The sequence below is a fragment of the Trypanosoma grayi genome (genome assembly GCF_000691245.1).
Source record: "Trypanosoma grayi strain ANR4 Tgr_107_V1, whole genome shotgun sequence".
Taxonomy (NCBI): Eukaryota; Euglenozoa; class Kinetoplastea; order Trypanosomatida; family Trypanosomatidae; genus Trypanosoma; species Trypanosoma grayi.
Genome location: NW_008825726.1, coordinates 1 through 23,478, shown reverse-complemented (window position 1 = coordinate 23,478; position 23,478 = coordinate 1). Strand labels below are relative to the sequence as shown.

The following is a 23,478-nucleotide window of genomic DNA, read 5'->3' as shown; positions in this document are numbered from 1 at the left end:
GCGTAGGTTGGCGTATAGCACACATGCATACATTGGTGTCACACACACTCACACACAATCTCAGGGGAGAGCTGAGGTCTCGCCTCGCACACACCTAAAATAACACGGATCTGGACGCATCCAGTCACAATGTGTCCAGTCAAAAACTTCACGTATCACTACACCTCACCGTGTCGTGCTCCCCCACACAATCAAAAAGCCGCAGCAAAGGGTGAATTGAGCAGTTCCGTCGCTCACCAGTTGGGAGAAGTTTGACGTGATGCCGTGCGTCAAAGGCATCGTAGAAGGTTGTAAACGCATGATAGCATTGTGTACAACACACGACCAGGAATTTTTGCATTGCCTTGTCTGATATAGAGAGCTCAGGGTCCAAATGCAGTTTGAATGCTCGGAGAGTTTGCCGCATCTTTCCATAGCACTCACTCGCTTGGCGCAGCAGCGCCCGATTGTTGGCTGCCTGAGATGTTTTATGAAGGTTCCTTGCTCCAGTTATAAGCGGCTCGTTGTGCACAACTATCTTGGCACAGTCTACCACGGATCTGAGGTACTCGTGCTGTGTCTCCGCCGTGACCTCAGCTGTCTTCACAGAGTCCACAAGAGTATTAAGAATAGGTCCGAATATTTGACCCTGTAACACACTTGCGACGGCCATAAACTCTGCTATGGCTTCCTTCAACCCGTGCTTTTCGGCGATCTCGTTTGTTAGTTGCCGTTGTTGCTGCTGCTGCTCGTGCTCCTCTTGCTCAGAGGTGTCATTACCCCAACTTTCACATCCGTATTGTAATAGTCTCCCACGTGATCGTCCGCAAAACTCTACGGTAGCCTCAAAGGCATCTACATCTTCCAGCAAAGCGTCGCGAAGAGCAACGGTGGCGTTTCGCGCTCGCCCCAATGCCTCCCTTCTTGACTGGGCAAATAGAAACCTTTCCTTGAAGCCATGAGGCAGTCGGTCTGCATTAGCATCGATGAAAGACACGTCCTCGGTAAGGCCTACTTCCTGTTTTCTTGGCTTTGCGGTCACCCAACTGAACCAGGACGACTCTCGAGGCTTTAATGAGTCAAGAAAGCCACATTCGCTTAATTGCCTCCGCCGCGCAAGTTCCTCTACCAAGTTGAAAAAGTTAACGACACTCTTTTCGTCAGATTCATACAGGAAGTAGAGCAAAGGGAGGTATGCGCAAACGGCTTCTGCATGCGTCTCCACAAAGTCCAACATGCTTCGGGCCAGATGGATCGAAGCATCCCTGCTAGCTGGCACCAAGAGGTGCGGAAAGCTGGCACGCAGTGCATTAATAAGAATCGACAACTGCCTCGGTGACCGCTGGAAGGCGTACTTTTTGTGAGGAAACGTAGAGACAAAGCGTAGCCACGCACCGTGCTCAGAGACTATGTCTCCTGTGACGCTTCGCCGTGAAGTGTGACCATTCCACGACACCTGCATGCAACAAGTGGAGCCCGAAAGCATTACCTCCGCGCTGGAAGGAGTTGTCTGCGGCGCCGGGTCCCAGAAGCAGCGAAGTGCCTCGAACGGGGCAAGCAGCATCGACGGTCGCAGTCGTGCTGCGATGGACTCTGCGACCGTCACCGCCGGCTGGCTAGGCGCGAGTACATCCGTGTCCGCAGCGAGCTGGTGTAGCTCCGCCGGAGACCAACCGCCGTAGACAACTGTTCGACTATCAAAATCAAATGTCACACATGTCATGTGGGTTATCGCCCTCCTTTGCTGGTGATGAAGGCTATGAGGAAACCGGAAAGAAAGATCTATACGGGACAAAATGCAGCACCACTGAATATACAGCAACTACTTAGAATTAACGGACCACATACTCGAATTGATGGCATTCACACCATCGTTTTTTTTTTCTCTCCTTTCCTCAGTCTCTCTCTCTCCCCCTCCCCGTCTTCATCTTCCTCTCTTACTGCCTGTCTCTTGACATCATTTCCCCACACTGTCACTCACGCCCTTCAAGGAGGCAGTAAGAGCTAGAGCGAGCGTACACACCTGTAGAACCGCCTAATGTGACGACCTGGCCGGGGCAAAAGACACCGGACGTGGGGCAGTATCTTCCCACACAGCGGTGCAGCACCGAGGGCGCAAAGAGGACTTGGGAATTCCCGAGCGTTACGTTGACCTCAGGGCGCACAATGGCGTTCATACCCCCATGTGAGAAGTGAAGCGCAGCAGCAGATGATGCGACAATGTTCCTTCGAGCCTCACGAGCAACAGTGATGTCCTTCGTGACATGTGTTATCGAGAGCTTTCGCTGTAATCCGATAAGAAGTCCCCCAGCAGTCTCAGAATCAAGCTCCGCATCATCTACCACAAGCTGAATGGCATCCCCAGACTTTAGTTCAACACCCTTCGGGGCCGTGAACTGAAGCTGCCCACTCTCAGGATGACCGATAAAAGAGACAGGAATACAAACATCGTTGTGCTGAATGCCCAGAAACACCTTTGACTGCTTTCTTCGCAACTCAGGTAAGCAGTAGATGTCTTTGATCACGTCTGTGGCCTTCCTGTTGTCCAGGGTGATGACACTGAACACACCGTCCGTGCAACTCACCGATGTGGCATTCACTGCCCCCATGCTGATGGAGGGCACAACATTCACGTGGTGCCCCTTAATCATCGCACTGCGGAGAACCACACCAGCAGCGCTCCCAGTGTAGACCCGATCATTAATAAAGAACATGGAATCACCTATATCATCCGATGTGGAGTCGTCACTATCGGCTCCATTGCTACTGTTTTGTTGGCTTGGGCTACTGGGCTTCTGAGTTGGCGGGTAAACACCACCAATGACCGGAATCTCACCGAGCCGTTCGCCGAGGATTTGGAGGTGCCCTGAGAGCACGCGCTCATACTGCAGAGTCAATTTGGTGTCCAGCATTGTAACGCACAAGGCTGGCGGTGGCCTGCTGGCATCGCTAAGATCATCCGCCTCGGGGACGGCGTCAAACGTAAAGACGTCGCTTTGAAGGTCGGGGATGCAACCGAGCATTAGTTGGATGTAGCCACCGCCTGGCCGCTGGTGTCGCACGGCTCCTCCCAACATGTGAAGCTGCTGCGGCTTCACCGTTGACTGCGTGACGCCGTTAACTTTGCACAGGTTATACCAAACCACTTCAGGGGCGTCGATCATCGCCGCGTAGTCGAGCGATACACTCATAAAGCAGAAGTTCGGCGGACGTGGTAGCGCTGCTGCCGCCACGTCGAAGGCTTCAGCTGCAGCAATTCGTGGACGGTGGTCGGCGCTAGCGGCTGACGCAAACACGACAGATCTCGAGTCCACTGCCAGCTCCCTCTTGCGCTGCTCCTGTTCATCGGCGGCGAGCACCTCTTTGATTGTCTCTGGGGTCTCCACAGCGTCGCCAAAGAAACGGCAGGGAAACGACATCACACAGCGGTGCACGGGGCTCCAGCCAACGGCAAAGCGTCGCATGATTTGCGATGGCTTTGTATTGTATCGTCTTATGCCCAATAATCTAGAGGAATTACCAAAAAAAGAAAAGGAGAAGGAAGGAAAAGGAAAGAGAATAGCACGGCGTCTTGGGTGCGATAGATGCACACTTCGCAGAGGTCCTTCTCTGTCCCCAAGGGTGCATTGTGAGACTGTTTTCTTTTTTTTTTTTNGGCTTCGCGTGTGTCTTCACGCCCTCCTCCCCCTCCTCCTCTGTTTTCTGGAGAGAGAGAGAGATAGAGGGAGAGGGGAGACGAAAGCAACTCTACATTTGTGCAAAGTGTGCACATGCGCACGTAACCTCAGCGAAATGCCACCTGCTTCGTTACATCGCGGACGAACTTGGTGCCCTCTATCACTGTGTTGTAGCCGCGCCTGGGCTGCGCGGACTGCTTGGCAGCCTCCACCACATTAGGAGCTTTGCTCGTCAGCAGAAGCGTGTTGGGCGCCCGCATCACGGCATCACTGACACTAATTTCATTGAGGTATTGCTTGAGTAGCACCTGCAGCTTTTTGTTCTCCTCCTCGAGGTGATACTTCTCCTGTGAGATGGCGGCGCTGTCGAGCACCACCTTGTTGTGCTTGGTCCAGAAGCACTCCAGCAGGCGCCACTCCTCAGAGAAGGCCGCGCCGTCGGGCGCCGCTGCCTCGTCGCGCGACTCCGCCACGTTGCCATTGGTGATGAGTCGCTTTACCTCCTCCTCGATCTCGCTTGTCGCAATGTTCGACTCGAATGACAGCACCTGCTCACGTTCCGTCTCGAGCGGTTTGCTTAGCTCCACTAAACGCAGGATTTTTTCAGCCCGACTCTCCACGTTTCGGAGGTGATCCTCACATTCCTTGGCATTCTTGATGAATTTGGCAAGGCGAGACGCCTCCTTGCTCCTCCAGTTCTGCATCTTGTTCTTGAGCGCCTTCAGGTGCCGAATGGTGGCGTCGCGCTCCTGCTGGATGGCGGAGTTCTTCTTCTCCCACTCCTTTGCGTTTCGCGCCAGATTTGTCCGCCACGAGGTCACGTTTTCCTGCAGCTTCTCAATACGTTTCAACTGTGAGGCAATACGCTCCGTGGTCTCCGCGTCCTCTTTGGACTTGTCCATATAATCCTTCATGTTGACCTGTGCTGTCGTCATGAACTCCTTGTATCGCGCATCCAGCTCGGCTCGAATAAACTCACTCGCTCGTATGAGGTCGTTCTGCATCTGCTTCCGTTCCTCTTCCATTTTCTCTAGCGCCGTGTCATGTGCCTCTGATGTGTTTTCCTGCAGCTCCTTCTCCAGTTGTTCCGCCTCCGTCGCCATGTTCTCCAGGATGAGCTTGAGATCCGCCACCTCGTGCTCGTGCTTGCGCGTCAACTCCATCATCTCCTTCTCGTAGTCGCCCTTCATCTCGAGGAGGTCCGCCTCGAACTCCGTCTCGAGATCCGCCATGCGCTTACTCTGCATCTGAGTGAGCCCGTCGACTGCCTCCATGTGTGACTGGAAAGCGAGGCGATGCTGCTCCTCCCCCTCTTCGAGGTCAGTGAAGAGCATCTCAATCACGGCATTCTTTCGGTCAATGGCCGTCTCGAAGGCGCGTCGCACAATCTCGATCTCGGTGACAAGCTCCTTGCGTTTGCACTCACGCAGAAACACCAACCAGCGTGCCTCAACAGCGCTGGTGGCCTGCAGCGTCATGGCCTCTTCCTCCGACTTTAGCTCTTGTAGGCGGGCAATAAGCATCGCCTCTTGCCGTCGACGCTGCTCTGCCTCCTCGACGCGGGCTCGCTCGAGGGCGATGGGATCGAGCGTTTTCCTGGCACGCCTCTTGCCTTTCCTCTCCGCCGGCATGATCTTGGCCTGCTTTCCCCTTCTTGCTTATTTGCCTAACGGACGGAAACACTGCATACGAAAGAGAGAGAATTTTGGAACAGAAAAGAAAGGAAAGAGGAATCAGGAGTGAGTGTGTAGTCACCGGCACATTAGCCGTCAGTGGACCACAGCAGCACGGGCCCATATGCTTGACAACAGGAGGAAGAGGAGAATTGTGCAAGTGCGTGTGTGCGCGTATAGTGGCGCAGAAGGAGAAGACTATACAAGATCCGAGTCGCTTCGCTTCATTACGAGGCTCCAATTAATCGGCTGCCTCTGAAACAGAAACGATATATTTGAGCACAGGCCTCGGTTAAAAGGATTGCCCTTTCGAGAGCTGAGGTAGGTGATGCGGTGGCGGCTGGAGAACTCCCATGTCGTCAGGTTGCCCACTAGTAAAACGCAGTGAACAACCCACAGAGCGAAGATCAAGAAGGCCATAAAGCCATTCACCACAATCAGTATGAATGGAATGAAGTTCCGGAGCATTGCGGCGTCCATTGTCGCATGACCGCGAAACTTGAAACATTTCATGACGTTTGGAAACAGATAAAGCAAGTAAATAAACGTAATAGTGAGCAGCAGGTAGAAACGAAGGTGGTTCGCCTCACCCACGCAGCCCCCGATCCAGAAGCAATGATGATCATATTTTCGCACGCATCTCTCACACTTTTCACAATGCTTGGCCCGAAGCGGCTGCCACAGGCGACACACCCGACACCATCGAAGGATAGATTTTTCCTCTTCCGACCTCGGTTCCTCCGTGTCCGATACAAATCCAGGGTTAGGGGCCCAATTCCACACCATCGCAGCATTATAGCACAGAGCCAAAAACAGAAGAAGGCCCATATTGAGTTGTTCCATTGGCACATAATAGAGAAGTACACCCAGTGTGAAAATCTGCGCCCCAGCGACAAAGGACGCCGCACCCAAAGAGGCGGACTTGGACGCCGCAGCCTCCCTGGAGGACGCATTTCTCCTCCATCCATTCCCCTGTGCAAAGATGGAAGCCCTCTGCCCCCACGGCGGCCACGATGCCATCACTACACTACTGGCAGTCAGAAAAATAAGGCGCAGTGCATTATAACGTCATGCACATTGACGCAACAGATTGTGTGTGAAAGGGAATGCATATAATATTTGAACTGAACCAACAAAACAGCAACTTTCCGTTCGCACGACGGTTTTCTCATCAGCCCGATGGAACCACTCGCCATGTGACTAGGGTGGACTTTCGACTACAAGCAGCGAGAATGGTTGCACCTGGGTCAAGCGCTAAGGACTCGATGCCGTCTTCAATGCTACTGTGAGTGACATCGCAGATCCACTGCATATTACTCTCTTTCAACACTCGCACCGTCGTTCCTTGCGCAACAAAGATCACTCCTCCAACAGAAAGAAGAGCCGTGGCAGGTTCTTTACCGAGATCATACGAGGCCACAAAAGAGCCGTTGAGGGAGTAAAGCCGAACGGCATACGTCTTCTTTAGAGAATGACCAGCCAAAATAATGTCACCCTCCTTTGCATTCACCGCAATGAGACTGTAGTGCCACACTTCACCACCACACCACTGCTTCCCGATGTTCTCAGTCAAGAGAGAGTCTGGGTACTTTGCTGAGAGCTTCGGGTAGGAAATAGTCCGAATCAGAATGTGACGCTCAATATCCCACACTCCTACGATATAATCCTCTGCCGATGATACCAAAATGCCCCACTCATGGGAAACAAAAAGTGTAGTCACGGGCGCTGTGTGCCCATATAGCACACAAAGACGCCGCCGAACGGCACTTCGAGTTCGTGTGGTCCTCACTTCACCGCGCAGAATCCTTTCAGCCGTATCCGTTAAGTCTGCTCGTTGGCCATTTTCATCCTCTAATGGTAGCTCAACTTCGTTCAATTCTTCATTGGTAATCTTCATGAGATGGATAGCACCAGAGTCCATTCCAACATAAACAATAGGCGGGTCGACAGCCAAGGTGGTGACTCTCCCATAGCTCATGTGAAAGGTGCATATATCGCGTGACACATCCTTTCCATCGACAAGGACGATGCCGTTCCCGCGAATGCAGAGGCAATCCTTTAATTGGTCATTGGTCACTGTAAAAGGAAAACAGCCCTTTGGCAGTACCACAGGACGTGCCTGTGTCAAAGGAAACTTCCACTCACTCCCTTCCTCTGCGCCACGGGCGGCTGTGGCGGATCTCGAGCGAGCGAACACCACCACTGTTCCATCAACTCTGTGACTGCTCATTGGTACGAGCTGTTCAGGGTGAAGCACAACACAAAACCTCCAACTGGAGGCTTCATAACGAAGCGTTGGACATGGACTCTGAAAGAACGGTGGATCCGTTGGTTTTCCACGTGGTTTGTGAGGGTGTGAAAATAACTGCGAAGGTGTTTGACCAAAACAGTCAATTTGTGTTTCATGGCTGGATTTGAGAACAGGGTCTGTGATAGCCAAAAGGTCTATCGATCTTTCATATGTCAGTGGGTGGAACACGTTTACTGCCGCAATAGCTTCCTTACCCCGCTGCTTATAACCAAAAGTTAAGTCAATCCAAGAATGCAGATTCTCAGACGTATATCGACTCTCCAGCGCCTGCCGAAGCATTTGCGTCAATTCGCGCGGTGCAGAGGCCCATGGAGGTAACTGCACATCGTTCACAATATCTCCATCTTGTTTGGTTCCAAATGGTATATGATTGAAGTTGACAAACATATCCGGCAAGCAGTAAAACTCTGGCAACATCTCCTTAACGTCTTTTCCTGTTGATATCGTGTATGCCGTAGCCATAGAGTCAAACACGCGATCAGCATCGTCCAGTTTAGAGTTCATATTCACAAAGTAGTCCGAAAAAGGCTGCACACGAACAAGGAAGTGAAGAGCACCTCCAAGAGGTGAGTAGTGAGACCCGTAGTGATGAGGAATCAAGTCAATCGACATTGTCTGCCCTGTCCCCCCCAACGCCGCGATCTCCATGTACTTCGCAATAGCCTTCTGCTCGCGATCTGGAGTCTGGGCCCCCATTGGTTTGCTGAAGCGACGAAAGGAGGCGGCATTTGTCAAATCCAGTGTATCAGACAAGTAGTCCGCAACAACATGAGGGAACACTGGATATTGACGCAAGTCTCCGTATGAGCGACCTGCTGCAAAGTTCAGGTACATCAAATAGTGGAAATTCGTGATGCGTCCCTCACACCACCAGTTACGCCACATCCTCAAGTTGCTCTCTGTCATTACTAATGTCTTGTCAAGGTACGGCCGTGTCACCGCAATGATGGCGGCAGAAACACGTCTTCGCATCTCTTCGGTTTCAAAGGCCAGAAATAGGGTTTCGCCGGTTGAGAGCAGCAGTTCCAGTGCACAAGGCTGAAGTAAATTTCGGCGTTTCCAAATTGCACGTACAGAAGAGACATCTACCACTCGGCGAACGCAAGGGATCTCACACTTGCACCTGAAGGTCTTTGGAAACCGACTTATCGGATTGTGAACTTCTACTTTTGTAGAAGTTCCACCTCCGTGAAGGTCGAAAGATGTTGCTGAGGGTTCCTTCCCCAATTGTGTCAATCCGTGCTGGAACCGTTCAACGACGTACGATATATGTTTTGACGCAATGCACAACACGATGGGCACACGATCCATTGGAAGTACTAGTTTGCACCCCACGGTGAAGGCATAGGTGCCAGAGACACAAGTTGCCTGCAGCTGTGGGAGAGCCGTTACAGAATATAACTTCAGTAACCTCACATCATCTGTAGGTGCCATATCTTTTTTGTAGACAGCCCGCAACAACTGATCCGTGCTCCAAGCGTCGGTGATTTTCACGTCGTGAATGAAGCGTCGAAGGCGCACGTGTTGCCATTCCGTCCCCAGAAAACGATCCAACTCCCATCGGTTCAGGGGCACCGGTGTTCGCGCGTAGAGGTTGATGCACTGGCCCCACCACGGTAATAACGAAAAACGATAAGCAGCGTGGGAAGCTAGGATTGCGCAGCCGTCTTCCTCAACGAACTTCTTGTAGAGTGTCACTTTTTTCCACAGGGAGGCCTGGAACTGGTGCATGTCTGCGCTGATCTGACCACGACGCTGAACAGCTCGCCTGGGTTCAGCGAACAACAAGGGCGGTGGGGATTGAGCACTGCAACGTCTCAGCATCGAAAATGCAGAGGCGCGAGCTGTCACCAAAAACCTTTCCAATGTGGCCACACCATTGCGCGATAGTTCAATGTCCCACAAAGGGTTACTTAATGTGGCGGAACGTGCAGCGTCTGGGACTCCACTGTCTATCTTTAGTGCTGCATCCAGTTCTGCCAGGGATGAGGTTGAAGCACCACCCTTCACAAGCGACCAGACGGCAGCGTGGTAGCGCACGAACTGACACACAGACAATGCCATGCTGAATCGGTGTTGATTCCCCTGCAAGGATGGATGAAGAAAACTTGAGGCTGCACGCAACACAATCAACCATGGTGCCGATTCCTTCAGCGCCTCCCCAGGTGCGCGCTTTAGAAGTTCTGACATCACAGTGTTGGATGACGAGCGCAACAGTCTCCAGTCAGCGCCACCTGGTGGCTGTGTAAGAGCTCCCTGTTTCGCCAAGGCAGGTGTGTTGAAACTGCATTCGGCATTGCCACCGTAGACAAGGTATAGTAGTGTCAATTCTCTCACAACATCGTCGTCATTCTGCTCCGCGTTGTAAAGCAGAGAGGCGGCTACTCTCCATTGCAATAGCAACAACTCCTCGCTTAGACGCTTCACCCTCTTTCTGGGAAGCGTGCCTGATTGTCCAGCCTGTAGCTCAAACAGCAGCTTTCGGGCGCACTCAAAGAGAAGCAAGGCGATACGCACCACTGTATGGCGGTCACCAAGACACAGCGGCTTGCCAAAACTCGAAAAGTACACACCCGCAAGAGTTTGACTCACCCAGGTGTCACCTTGATCATCCTCCTTCTTCTTAACCATCGATTCGTCAGAGCTCCTGCAGTTGCTTTCGCACCAATCCAACAAAATTACAGCCGTTGCGGCTATTTGGAGAAACGACACATAATCGTCCATGAAGGATCCTGAGCACCCTTTGCCTGCCAGTATGGAAAACTTATCCAAAGATGACACAACAAATCGGCTGACCAATACATTGACTTTGTTGTCGCTCAATTCAAGTCGGCGCCTCGGTTCGATATCATTTAGACATGAAACGGCCAGAAAAATTGTCAAGACCACATCACGCAACGCACGCCCGCAGTTTACGCCTTCTGTACTCCATGAAACTTCAATCATGTACACAGCGACACTAGTCAGTGACTCTACCAAAAGGCCAGTTACAGTGACCTCGTTCTTCGCAAGAATAAGAAGAACACCAAGCAGATAGCTTACTATGGACGCGAATCCCTTCTCGCTGAAATCAGTGGGGTAGACTAGGTCACGTATCAGCGGTCCCTTTTCTTTGGCAACGTTACACAGAAGTACCACAACCCGCATCTGATAATCACATGGTATGTGCTGAAGTAGTGCGACCAGAAACACCAACAGCGTTCGCGCCCCTTTTGTGTCACCCCGCCTTGCGCTCTGCTCCACCACACAGACAACGGTGCACAGCTCCGCTTCCGAAATACAAAGTGTGTCCGGAAAAAGCGCCTTCCGGGCCAAGTACTCGTCCACCATAGTGTCCAGCTGCTCCTTCGATATCAAAGCCCACGAGAGGAGGGAGAGCGCATTGCACCGCACTACTTCCTTGGAGCACTTTAACAGAGTCACAATATCTGAGACGAGAAATTCATCATCCAGACTCCCTGGATTTATTACGGACATCGATTGTCTCACAGCACTCAGAAGCCCAAGCGCCCAATCGACCACACTTGATGCAAGGGCATCCTCACCGACAACCAGGCAAATCGCAGCTTGCACCATACGTCGCATGTGCAAAGGAGTTCTACATAGTGTGGCCAAAAAAACTGTCGCAGATGAAATAAGGGAAACGTCCCAGTCACCATTTGTATCCCCCGCAAAATGCATAAGAAGGTGTACAAGAAACTCTTCCAGGGCGTAAGAGTGATCAGCTCCATACTGAGAATCGACACCGTTTTGAAGGATTCGACTGTTAAACGCACCGTATTGATCATCCACAACGTACTCCTGCAACTTGTGTAGCACAGCCTGAAATCCACCAGAGTTCTGCGACCATAATGTAAAATCAAGGAGAAGCGGCAAGAGATCTGTTCGCACAATCATCCGATTCCCCACAGCTCTACAAAGAGAAACTGCAGTCTTTTTTGATATCACAACACGGCTGTGAAGCATTGCTTTTAGAAGAACAACAAGATGTCGGCCCCCATGCAATGGCGTACAACATAGTAAGTTATCTGTAGAATGCCACAGAATGACATCACCAACGCATTTCCATGCCTCTTCGAACGCCTCTGAGTAGGTAGGCTGTAGCGAAACCAGCCAGGCAAAGAATGGAATACCACCAACAGCATCCAGAACAGAATACACAGGAGAAACAGAGTGAAACCGTGGTCCATTCACCCTTGCCCAAATGCTTCCTAATATGCGTATCTCATTTTCATCATTGGACAGCATTAAAGAAACAGGCATTACCAACTTGTTCTTGGCCACACGCCCCGGTGACGGATTTAACGATGCCGAATCAGGTTCATGTCGCTCCAACGTGTCTCCAGTTATTCCCCGGCGCTCCGCATTTGCTTCCAAATAAAGCCCTCCGTTGCGCACACCAACAACAATAGGAAATCTCTCCCTGTTGTAATACCTGCTAAACGGCATTACAGCACCCGAAAACATTACCTGGTCCTCAGCGCCACTGATCCCGCGGCGCCTCCACATTGCCGACAGCAAAACTATTTCATCCGTCAGAACACTTTCCTCCTGCTGCACCATGTTTGCCAAAGCGGGGTACAAACCGACAACGAAGCTCTTATCCATGAAGGAGAGGGAAAGAAGACTGTCACTCCCCATCACGAAAAGACATGATGCTTCCACCCTTGATAGAGGGCCTCCAAACATTCCGAGCGCCCCAAAGAGAAGTGGTACCGGTTGATTACCAGCAGGTACACTAGCTGTGCCAAGTGAAACCATATTTGCTTCGCGAAATAGATGTTCAGTTTTCTCCAGCATGCCAAGAGATAACTCCACGCACACGGTTACCTCGGTTGAAGGAGCACACACAGTGTTTGCTGCAGTAAATAATGAAAGGCGGACCTCCAACCGTAATTTTGAGCGAAAAGACGAGGTACATTGATGGCATTCCATTACCGACATAGAAACCATACACCACTGACGGGTTGGCACACGGATGCGAGGCACAGGAACCTCGTTCGAACGCAACTGCTGTTTCACCTTTTTAACCACTTTTAGGCTCAAAGTACCCTCTGGGGAGAGCCACAGCAACAGGGAAATTCTGTTTTGGTCAAGAAAGAGTGATACCAAAAAGAATCCCACCCTTTGAACTGATAGAGAAGCATCAGATTCAATGAAGAACCAAAGAGCTACCGAGACGCATCGTTCAGCCTTCGGTATTGTCAATTGAATCGGTATATCCACTCCACCATAGATGCCCAACTCCCTCTTGACGCGACTCACTGCAGCTGTGTAGAATCTCGTTATCGTCGGGAATCCGACAGATATTCCAACAAAGGACATGGGCTGCGTACTGGGCAGCGATTCTTGCAGAAGGGTACGCCACACAGAGAGCAGGGTCTTGGTGGCCTCATTATCGTATTCCACAAAATCCACATCACGGCTTCGTAAACACATTGTCAATAAATGGAGCATTGTATCAAGACTGATACCACACGTTCCTAATTTTCTCGTTACCGCAACGAGTCGTTCAAAACATTTTGGCCTGTACAATTCATTTTCGGCAATTGCCACAGCGAATAACCTAGTCAAAAACTCAAAAGTCTTCCCTTCCACCAGTGTGTACACATTCTCCAAACAGTTGAAGAAAATATCAAGTAAAAGTTCCACTATTGAAGAGCTTAATAAAGCACTCTCTGCTGTTTTGGATTTCTGGCAGAGTACCCTCTGCAAACTGTGAAGGTACTCTGGATACACAATTCGCTGTTTCTTAGATGCAAATAAATCATCACCACAAGAAGTTTGAAATTCCCATCCACATATTACGTTCTGGCGTGTCACGGGAGTCACTATCGGAGTCTCCTTTGGGGCACATATTTCGTCAAATACAACAAAGGAACTCAATGAACACATGCCAATAACGGCTCTAGCTACTATTGATGTGTACAGTCGGCACTGAAGAAAAGGCCCCATGGAGACGATTTCCTCGAGTTCACACGATAGACTCTTATTCGATATATTCGGCGAGTTTGCCTGGAGGAGAGTCAGTAAGTGTAGGCAAAGCACCAAAAAGTCACACAAAAGAAGACAGTGATACAACGCTTGTTGTACTCCACCTGCATCTCTCTGGTGACGGTGATAGGCCCACATTTCAGCAAACGACTCGCAAAGGTCAAGACCTGTCAATTTAGATGAAAAAATGATTTTCATGCAAACACAGAGACTACGCAAACAGGTTAAGACACTGTCAATCTCAGAAGCAAAGTATGTTCGCGCAGTTTCACTTCTCTTTACAGCCTTCACGCATGTCTGTAGCCCCCAGCACCCCGATATGACGGATCCACTAGACTGAAAGTCAGTGCAAGTAACAAGAATTTTAAGTGCGACATGAATACGTGATGTATCTCCCCCAGAGTTTACCAAGACAAGGGCGAGAAGATCCGCACTTTCCAAAAGGAGACTTGGACCATATTTTACCTCGGTGCGGATCAGACCAACAAGAGTACCAGAAGTCAGTAAAAATTGTTTCTGCAGAGAAGGGACACGCGTGCATATTTCTTTTATCATTTGCAGCACTAAATGAATTTCACCTGGATCAGACAGGCTCAACAATCTTTTATCAAGCTCCTCAAAAATTTGGGCGGAAACGAGCTTTGTGAAAAAGAGTTCTTCATTAGCGAAACTGCATAAAAGCATAATGGTCTGAATAGTGCATTGTAGCACCCTTGATGTTGGACTCGATGCGAGCTCCACCACAAAAGCACAAAGCTGGGGGGCACCGTTTTTCTGCCTCTCATATGTCTCGTGGGTCGCACAAACCTTCACACACAGACGCACAATTGTTGATATCATCATGCCCAAGTCAAGATCTTCCATGTCGGTGCAGCGGCACACGTGCCGTCTTACCACATCCACCAAAGCATCATTGACAAGACCGGCCTCAACAACATCTTCGCTGCCAATGCGAATAGCGCTGGTGAGGAGCTGGGATAAGTAGAAAAACAGCGTTGGGCGGTGTTCCACAGTCGCGAGAAGAGCTCGAACAATGACACGCAGCCCAAATAAACCCAGTGTGCTGGTGTATACCGATGGCTCTGGCTCCACGACGTCCGCATCCCAGTGAGATGCCCTCAAGTACAAGTACAAAGAATGACTAGGCACTCTGCCACTGTCGGGCAGGGAGAGGAAAAGACAGAGCATATCAAACATTACAGTACTTTCCTCGTTTAAAGGGAATCTTGGGTCTTCATCGAGGTTGCACCACTCCACGATCGCTGACAAGCACATTTCAGGTCCATTAAAGACGGCAAAATCCTCTACCCAAACTTTTGTGAATCTGGATGTGTGCAGAAGTACTTGTAGCACACCGCGCAGTACAACAAGACGGGCATCATGACGGTCTGTTGGAACCTTAGACAAAGACCCAAGGAGCGCTTCCATTGGTGACAGCTTTATGCGTGCAAGGAGTTCGTAATTCCTTGTATCGGACAGGATAAAGGACACAGTTCGCACAAACGAGCCCAAACATGATAGATACACGTGTAGTTTCCTATCAATTAAGGAGAGTTGCGCTGAGAGTGGCAAAAAGGCACGTAAACCCGCACAAATGCACCCATCTATGGTAAGGTGACACATACACTCATATGGATTTGCTTCTGAGGCAAGCTCGACAATTCGCATGTAATCCTCAAGTCGGTCACTGCCGCTTGACACAAGGCTATCCAGCTGCGATTTCGATCCTAGCGTCCGTACCACAACGCTGAGGAGCCGAGACCTCCTAAGAGCGTCCCATGCACACAGATGGTGGGCGGGATCGCCCAACAGCTGCGTGAGAGAATGTATTGCCTGGTACTCCAAGTTGTGGTCACGGGGGGAAAAGCACAACTTCGTTGTGGAGGCCCAAAAATTTGCGAGAGCATTATCTTTAGCTAAGCAAAGAGTGTTACTTTTTCTATGAGTCTCCATGCAATCATCTTCCAACAAAATAACCAAAAACAAAAGAAGCAGAATTTAAAGCCAAAAACATACAAAGCGGATTTGAACACATATAATCAAACGACTACCCTTCATAGTAACTAGGAACAATGCATCCCAAGCAAGAAAGTCATTTGAGTGGGTAAAGGAAGAATGTGTAAGAACGCAAACGTCCATGCAATGCTCACTTCGGTAAATTCTTTGACTGCTGCTTCTTTTTAGCTTTGGATAGCTCCATCTCCAATTTTTGCAACTCTGCAGTGCGCTTGTTCTGTGTTAGGCAGCGAACAACCTTGTCAACAACGGCATCCTTGACATTGTTCGCACCATGGTCTTTCCGCAGCGCCTGAAAGATGTTTAACGTTTCGATCCAGCTGTGATTGTGTACGGCGTTAATGCCCAGAGCGTAGACTACCGGCGGGGCCTTTGTTGGTCTCCCCCGCGCCTCCTCAAACACCTTGACTGCGTCTTGCCACATATTGTTCTTCCCAAGAAGTGACAGCATTACAGAGTACGTATTGGCATCCCGCAACGAGAGATCTGTTTGCTTGTAGAACTCAACTGCTTCTTCCAACCGCGACGACCTCATAAGACTACTCAATACCGCATTGTTTGTGGTTGCGTTCTTCTGTACGCCATTCTCCACCATCCGAGCATAGAGCTCCTTTACGACATCGGGTTTCTCCACCGCGGCACTCAGGCCGCAGTTATACAGAAGTGTCAATGTTTCAGAATCCTCTTTTGTTGTATCATGGTGAGACATGGAATTGATCAGCGCAAGTGCCTTCTCCCAATCCCGTTCCTTCGCACATTGAAGCATGACTTCAGATGAGACACTCAGCTCTGCCTTCGTTGACTTTGCTATTAATGGTTCGGTAGACTCCGGTGAAGATTTTGGTCGTATTTGCAACAGACTCACAGACTTATCGGAGAGAGGAGCCCTTCCTTCGGCCTGCATAGCACTATTGACAAAAGCGACAGCATTTGGAAGTGCCTCTGCAATGGGCACATGAGTACTGTAGAAATCGGCTAACTCCACAATTTCTTTGTTCATCTTTTTTTCGTGGAGAAAGGGGAGCAGCTTTCTCAGAGTGTACTTTGCCTTAAAGATGGGTGCCTTCTTCACAACGCGAACCGCTGATCGTAGGGCGTCCTCCGTCTTGGCAGCTCTCGCCATCGCGACGGCGGCAAGAAGGTGTTCTGGACGGATCCCTATCTTTGCCTCTTGCTTTTCGATTTCGCGAAATAATTCCTGGGGGTTCTCTGGATCAAAGGACTTCCAACAGAGCACAGTGAGGATTGCAGGGTCTTCTCTGTTAAGTCCACGCTTGCAAACCTCCTCGATAACGTTATTGACGTTTTCATTAGAGGTAATCCGTAACAACTCTGCGTATATTACTTCATTCACATCACTCGTACTTATCAGTCCTGCAAGCATTTGCCTCCGGCGAGAACCTTTTTCCAGCATCGCAATCTTCAGCTTGTGCATCGTACTAAACCGCTCAGACGCAGTTAGCGTCTTCGTTACATACTCAACAATTGCTTTGACTGCTTCCTCGTCCAAACCACGCAACTTGGTCAAAAGGTTGAGCTCAAGTTGACCGGTTTTGTCATGAAAGCGTTTTTGTGATTGATCCACAAGCTGAATCGCCTCTTCCCACGACCCAGACCCCACCAATGTTGCAACCGTTTTTAACACCGTGCGATAATCTAATGCATCTCGAACACTGTTTGGGGCGGAGCGATATATTTGAAGGAATTTTTCCCCGTTTTCGTGGCGCAGCTCAAACTTTGTCACTTCATCGTGTAACCTTCTCTCTTTCAGTTCTTTTAACAAAGCTGACTTAACGGCATCCCTTTTTTCGATGGGAACATTTTTCAGGTTTCTTTCCATTATACGGACAGCTTGCTTGGATACTACAGCTGATGGCGTGGATGTCGCCACAATTTGTTTAAAGCTTTCAAAACATGCGTCCCATTGACTGCAAAAGTACATTTTTGCCAATGCGCTTGTCCCCACATCCATGTGACGTGCTTGAGTCACTGTTGTTCTAGACTTGACCCATTCGTCTCCAAGTTTTTTATGTTCCTCTTCTCGTTGTATTGCTAGCCGTTCTCTTTCAGCAGTTTCTTGACTCTTTCGTAGTTGTTCGATTTCTTTTTCACGCTGAAGTTCCCACACATCGACGGAGATGGTCTCACTTTGTATGGGCTCTGGACGCTGAGAACTTGAAGAAATCACTCCCGAAGAAATTGGCACTGTGATTGAATGTCTTGTAGGTCTTTCTGGCGTCTGTGGGGCAGGCTCAAACTGCGCAGTCACTACACGATCAACAGAAAGAGATGGCTTTGAGTCCGAGATACCTGGTGCCTCAAAAAGTGGTTTGTCTTCTGCAATAGTGGCCTTCACTGTTTCAGCAGTTAGAGGCCTCTTCTGAAGAGTGTCCGTTGCCGCTTCAACCTCCGCCACCTCCTCCACGATTGGTATCTCAGAGCTTGTACGGTGCTGAGGAGATCCCATCTTCTTCTGATCAACCACAAAGTCCAGAGTTGGGACCGGACGATCAGTCATCAAAGACTCATTTGCCGAATGCACGAGAGGTGTGGGAACTGTTCTGGAGGTGTCTGGTTGCGCCTGTTGCTGCTGCACTTTTTTCGTTACAAAATCCAAGGTGGGCACCTTTTGCGTATGCGGTTTCTCTACAACTGCCGCGTCTTTTTTATTTGGGCGCTGCAGTGGGATGTCAATCAAAGGGACTCGTTTGGCGATGCTAGTAGAGTTTCGAATGATGTTGGCCTTGGGAGTTCGCTGAGTGGCCAAGAACTCTGCTACCTTATACGATACACTTCCCAGGGAGCCACCCTTTTTCCGGCTTTGAGACTGGATTCTCTTCAACTGCTGGGCATAGAGTTTGCTCGTTACGTCCAGCGGCTCTACAGCTCCTACCTTTTTCGCCGAGTCGAACAGAACCTTTGCTGCTGCTGCAAATCCGGAGGCATTACCACCCCCGTGCCGAGAAGCCATTACTATTTCTTGATTCTCCAAACAACAACAAGAGAAAGCAAGCTGTAAGTTATTCAGAAACAACAGGAATAACTGGTGTAAAAAAAAGGTGGGGGAAGGAAACTTTAGAAATGCAAAGTATACCTTTGATTCTTAGCTGACATACCCTAACTCTTGAAAAGTGGAGCTATCCCCTCTCCAAACACGTCATGTAGTTTACACGAGTCTACAACTGTTGGGAAAGGCTGCAGCATCGACACATGTGCCTTTTCCGTAGCCTCCAGAAGATCTTGCACCGTTTTCACAGGAATGCGTTCTTCTCCTATAGAGACATCAATCAACGCAACCTCGCGAAGCATTTCTATTATATCGAAGTATGCGCCATAGCTTATCTCGATGGAATGAGGTTCACCCAGTGATGCACTAAACATCTGCTGAGCCCTTTTCGTCGTTACGAACAGACTGTCAAGAGGCAAACGACTATCACTTGGATTCACCCGAAACATTTTGGCAGTTTCGTTACCTATAACAGCCACACTGATAAATATAATAGGAAGTCGAATGGTTTGAATAAATTCGACAAATCGGTCATGAAATATCTGACGAACTACTGCATGAACATCCTTCACAGTCAACAGGCCATCATGCCCCTCTGGAACATGGTAACCTTCTTCGATCTTCATCATGAGACCACAGACAGCTGCTGAAGCAGATTGCAATAAGCGTCGCACGTCTCCGTAGTGGGATGCCGTTTGATTACACAGATAGTTTATGGCCTTTTCGGCAAATAACGTTGGTTTAATCTTCCCAACTCGACGAAGAATAATCTCCTTCAATTCTGGCAAACTGTAAGGCTCAAAAACTAACCTTTTGGTGATGTCGAGACGGCTTCGTGTTTTCGCGTCGGTTGCTAGCTCCATACTGTTAGAGATCGTTATGAGCTTACAGCACGCAAATGGGAAGCTTAACCAATCAACAATCCTGAAAAATGCCTTATGATGCTTTTTCAGTACCTTGTCCACTTCATCTATGACAATCACGCACAAGGGAGTTGGGCTGCTGCCCCACCCTTGTCTAAAACGTTTCTCAATCAATGCAGCACATTGGTCAGGAGGACAATTTTCAGTGTATCCCAGTCTCGCCTTGCTTAAATGCGAATTTAATGTCCAGTAGATATCGGAATTCTTCTGAATAACATAGCCATTAAGAAACACTGCCGTTGGCTTCTTCCCTGCAGGCGCTGAGTGTGCAAGAAGAGCAAGTGCATGATTTACAGATGCTGTCTTCCCAGTTCCTGGCATACCAAAAATTTGCATAACAGGATGAACGTTGTCATAAAGGAAGTCCACAATCGCCTTTACGTGAAAATCACGGCAGGTGAGTTCCTTTGCGGCAGCTGCGCTTGACACACTCAGCGCGGCCACACCGGCGCGAAGAGCCACAGTGGCCTCCTTTGTTGTATCGCCCCTTCTACGCTTCATGGTGTCCCTCAAGCCGTGAGTGAACAGTATATAGCAGAACATATATAGACACACAAGCAGAGAAAGAGAAGAGAATCTAATCAAAAGGAGATACTACCCCCACATCCCTGCCCATGAGCTCAAGCCAGTTGGTGCTTTAAAAACACGACAATAGGGGTAACTACAGTGCACCCCCATACTACACTTCCACAAAAAGCTTTCATACACTACACCTATCAGCAAAAGAGAAATACTAAACCTGACGAAGGTACCTTGCCTTCATAAAAAGCTCGATAACCCTAAAGCATGCCAAATAGACTTGTTCCTTGGTTGCTTATTTGCCGTAACCAAACGAATCTTCCCATTACTCACAAAATAAACCTCTCGCCACGTCGGAAGAATTCCTATACCTTTATATCCACAATTTCCATACTCATACATCCCACGGTCCCACTGAAACTTTCGCTGAAAGGTGTTTTCATCAATTTTCTCAATTGGTACTGGATCGAGATAACCTTTCTTGACGAACCGAGATTCATCTTTCAGCAGGCCCTGTACGTTTTCCCCGTGATGCATTCCCCCCCAAGGGCATCCCATTGCCGCTCCAGGTGCAAGCATTTCATAGGCTTTCTCGCCATCTCCCTGACGGCGAAGGGAGAGGAACTCTTCTACCACCTCCATGACTATATTCTCTACTTGGATCGAGTAAAGGGTGCAGAAGAACCAAAAAAAAAGCGCAGTTTTGCCCTCAGAAAACAATGTGCTAGCTCATGTACCTGAGACCCCTAACCTGATGTCACCATTCAAAAGCACCACCTTACTATGTACGATCAGCGTACTTCGAATCAAAAGACTCTCGGGGTGATTGCTCGGCAAAGCTCCTGGCAACGTCCTCATGAAACGTCCGTTCACTTTCTATGTTCCTTTCCACAGCGACACGAGCTCGCTCCGCAAGTTCGAGCGGGTATGATGGATCAAGCGCCATCCGGGCAGCTTGAGCCACATCGTCCTCATCATCCCCACTCTGTTCTTGGAGCAATTGCAGCATACGCTTTTTGTAATCACCCCAATCACCACCCATCAGTTCCACTTGATCTTTCATCACAGCACGTCTCAGTTTATTCAGGCTTTTATTTCGCCAGTGGGAAATTACAGAGGACGGTGGTCGTGCCCCAGGTATGTTGTGAATGTAAGCAAAGTGGCCAATGGACTCTACCTTGTGCAGTATCCATAGCTCACTCCGCAAGCACTTCTTCATTTCAGTGGGTAGTCGATAGCGATGCTCTGTCGGGATATGAGAAAGGACACCCTTGTTTCTGATTGGTAAGTCATAGTAGTCCAAAAGCACCCACTTTCGATTGGCTTTTATTTCATATTCAATAGGGTTAGGTTCATGCGGCTTTAATATGGAATTGAGGTTTGTACAACAAATTGCAATAACCCCAGAGTCAGAAAGGTGACGCCCCGCCTCGTCAAAAAATTGCTCTAGTCGGCCTGCAAACCCCTCCATCCCAGGTGCGTACTCACTGTTGTTTTCAGCAAAAAGGGAACTAACAGACCCTTGATCAGGATAAAAAACTATCAAGTCATATTTGCGCACCAGCGACGACTGGGTAACACTGTCAGTCTCTGGGAACATCTCACCCACTCGAAAACTGATCAGTTCATAACCTTTACCCATGCGTTGGGCATCTTTCCGACTTGAGGCCACGGCTCTCGGATTCGGGTCAATACCCCGAACAATCGGTACTCCACATTCCTTCGTAGCAAATGCAGCAGCACCACAGTGACTCCAAACCACCAGTGCTCGATTAAGCATCAGAGGACCTCTAAAATTTTTGAGCCATCGGCTATACAACAAGAGGGGTTCAATATCGATCTTAGTTGGAGCTGAAACCCCAAAAGGCGGATGGACCTTGCATTTCCTGGGAAGCAGAGGTACCAAGGTCGCCCCTTGTTCAAAATGTGAGAAACTTCTCAAGAGCTGAAGATACTCATCATAGGTCAAATGAGTATGATCTACAACAGGGAAGTACTCTTCTGCAAAGATTTGAAACCTCTTCCAAAGAACCTGCGACCATTTAAAGTTGTCAAAGTAAACGTTTTGGATCCCAAAGCTAGTGTTCAATTCTGGATCATTGAAATCATCCAAAGCCCAAAAATCTCGACGAATAAGCAAGCGGCTACAGAGCTCCTTCAGTCGTAGCTGTAACCCGACAACGTCTATTGAACTCACAGCAGGATACTCTGATTGGGTCAGATGTCTAACACCAATGTGAGCTCGGTGTATAGTTTCAATCTTATTTAGTGGGGCAACCAAAAAACCATTCTTCACCAAAGAAAAAACACTATCAATCGGCTCTGAACCATCAAGAGGCACATATCCTAGTGGATACCTATTGGGATCCTTTGTAGCCTCTGGGCGCAATATGAGAGCTCGACATAAGCCTGGAGAAGTTAACTGTCGCAATCTTTTCATCTTTAAGGGGCAACAAGCAGGAGAAAAGAACCACTGAGTCGATAAAAAGCTTGAATAGGCAGATTTATGGAAGATAACAAAAAAAAAAAGAAATCGTTTGTGTAGACACGAAAGAAACGTGAATCAACAGCAACAAACAATCGTTTTACGAGCCGCGGCCTCGCTTCTCTATGCGAGGCACTACCTTGTTCTTTAATGAGTAAACTGGTGCTGTAGGCGCCCTAAGTGGAGTACAGTCTACCAAACCACCCCAGCTTATTGTTATAGCCTTGCAGCGATCGTTGACATAATGCGTTCGAACTGCAAAATTGCCACTAAAACCGCGAGGGACAACAGAGTACAGCAGAGTATTACGCGGGAAAAACATGGTGATATTCTTTGAGAACCCCTGAATGAACTCAAAAAGCTCGAAGAAATTGGTACCAATAGTTTCACACAAGGAATTATCCGTATGGAAAAAAGGGGCGCCAGCGTACAGCTCTCCACCCCAAGGAGGAGAACAATGGACTGCATCAACAACAAAATCATTTTCCTTTATTGATTTAAAATCACAACAAATGAATGAAACCCGATCAGAGACGCCGTACACCTCCACGTTCTTTTTCGCTGCCTCAATGGCTTCCTCATCATTGTCAACAGCAATCACCTTGTCATAAACCTGTGCAAGTTGAACTGTGTCGCCACCACATCCACAAAACAGCTCAAGAACACAGCCCCTCTTGTGAAGAGTTTGGTGAATCTCGGCTGATGAGCGGGCAATGCTCTCAGGCGTTACCTCGCACCAACCCCTTTTCGTCATCCAAATGCCTTCGTCAAACCGAGACCACAATCGATGACGCTGTCCATAATATTTTTCTACGGACGGGTCTTCCGAAAACGATTCGCCCGGTTTTGCCATGCTCTCACTGTTCCCTGGCCTTCGCGAAACCTACGCCGCCA

The 23,478-nt window shown here is 49.2% G+C and overlaps 10 protein-coding genes across 10 annotated transcripts; all 10 read right to left on the bottom strand.

Moving 5' to 3' along the window:
• Positions 1 to 148: 148 nt before the first annotated feature.
• On the bottom strand, positions 149 to 1,702 carry DQ04_01071090 (hypothetical protein; the record flags this gene model as incomplete). Its single annotated transcript, XM_009310172.1, has 1 exon — positions 149 to 1,702. One exon carries the CDS (start codon positions 1,700 to 1,702, stop codon positions 149 to 151), a length of 1,554 nt encoding a protein of 517 aa, XP_009308447.1.
• A 250-nt stretch (positions 1,703 to 1,952) lies between these two features.
• Positions 1,953 to 3,443, bottom strand: DQ04_01071080 (hypothetical protein; the record flags this gene model as incomplete). The annotated part of the gene is made up of 1 exon (XM_009310171.1): positions 1,953 to 3,443. One exon carries the CDS (start codon positions 3,441 to 3,443, stop codon positions 1,953 to 1,955), a length of 1,491 nt encoding a protein of 496 aa, XP_009308446.1.
• Positions 3,444 to 3,763: 320 nt separating this feature from the next.
• On the bottom strand, positions 3,764 to 5,287 carry DQ04_01071070 (flagellar associated protein; the record flags this gene model as incomplete). Its single annotated transcript, XM_009310170.1, has 1 exon — positions 3,764 to 5,287. The coding sequence occupies one exon, from the start codon at positions 5,285 to 5,287 to the stop codon at positions 3,764 to 3,766; it is 1,524 nt and encodes a 507-aa protein (XP_009308445.1).
• A 240-nt stretch (positions 5,288 to 5,527) lies between these two features.
• On the bottom strand, positions 5,528 to 6,349 carry DQ04_01071060 (putative palmitoyltransferase ZDHHC12; the record flags this gene model as incomplete). Its single annotated transcript, XM_009310169.1, has 1 exon — positions 5,528 to 6,349. One exon carries the CDS (start codon positions 6,347 to 6,349, stop codon positions 5,528 to 5,530), a length of 822 nt encoding a protein of 273 aa, XP_009308444.1.
• A 151-nt stretch (positions 6,350 to 6,500) lies between these two features.
• On the bottom strand, positions 6,501 to 12,401 carry DQ04_01071050 (neurobeachin/beige-like protein; the record flags this gene model as incomplete). Its single annotated transcript, XM_009310168.1, has 1 exon — positions 6,501 to 12,401. One exon carries the CDS (start codon positions 12,399 to 12,401, stop codon positions 6,501 to 6,503), a length of 5,901 nt encoding a protein of 1,966 aa, XP_009308443.1.
• Positions 12,402 to 15,780: 3,379 nt separating this feature from the next.
• DQ04_01071040 (hypothetical protein) lies at positions 15,781 to 18,621 on the bottom strand (the record flags this gene model as incomplete). The annotated part of the gene is made up of 1 exon (XM_009310167.1): positions 15,781 to 18,621. One exon carries the CDS (start codon positions 18,619 to 18,621, stop codon positions 15,781 to 15,783), a length of 2,841 nt encoding a protein of 946 aa, XP_009308442.1.
• A 146-nt stretch (positions 18,622 to 18,767) lies between these two features.
• DQ04_01071030 (putative origin recognition complex subunit 1, putative,cell division cycle 6) lies at positions 18,768 to 20,081 on the bottom strand (the record flags this gene model as incomplete). Its single annotated transcript, XM_009310166.1, has 1 exon — positions 18,768 to 20,081. The coding sequence occupies one exon, from the start codon at positions 20,079 to 20,081 to the stop codon at positions 18,768 to 18,770; it is 1,314 nt and encodes a 437-aa protein (XP_009308441.1).
• A 258-nt stretch (positions 20,082 to 20,339) lies between these two features.
• On the bottom strand, positions 20,340 to 20,741 carry DQ04_01071020 (hypothetical protein; the record flags this gene model as incomplete). The annotated part of the gene is made up of 1 exon (XM_009310165.1): positions 20,340 to 20,741. The coding sequence occupies one exon, from the start codon at positions 20,739 to 20,741 to the stop codon at positions 20,340 to 20,342; it is 402 nt and encodes a 133-aa protein (XP_009308440.1).
• Positions 20,742 to 20,880: 139 nt separating this feature from the next.
• Positions 20,881 to 21,879, bottom strand: DQ04_01071010 (putative pyruvate dehydrogenase (lipoamide) kinase; the record flags this gene model as incomplete). Its single annotated transcript, XM_009310164.1, has 1 exon — positions 20,881 to 21,879. One exon carries the CDS (start codon positions 21,877 to 21,879, stop codon positions 20,881 to 20,883), a length of 999 nt encoding a protein of 332 aa, XP_009308439.1.
• An 805-nt stretch (positions 21,880 to 22,684) lies between these two features.
• On the bottom strand, positions 22,685 to 23,437 carry DQ04_01071000 (putative PIMT protein; the record flags this gene model as incomplete). The annotated part of the gene is made up of 1 exon (XM_009310163.1): positions 22,685 to 23,437. The coding sequence occupies one exon, from the start codon at positions 23,435 to 23,437 to the stop codon at positions 22,685 to 22,687; it is 753 nt and encodes a 250-aa protein (XP_009308438.1).
• Between the last annotated feature and the right edge of the window lie 41 nt (positions 23,438 to 23,478).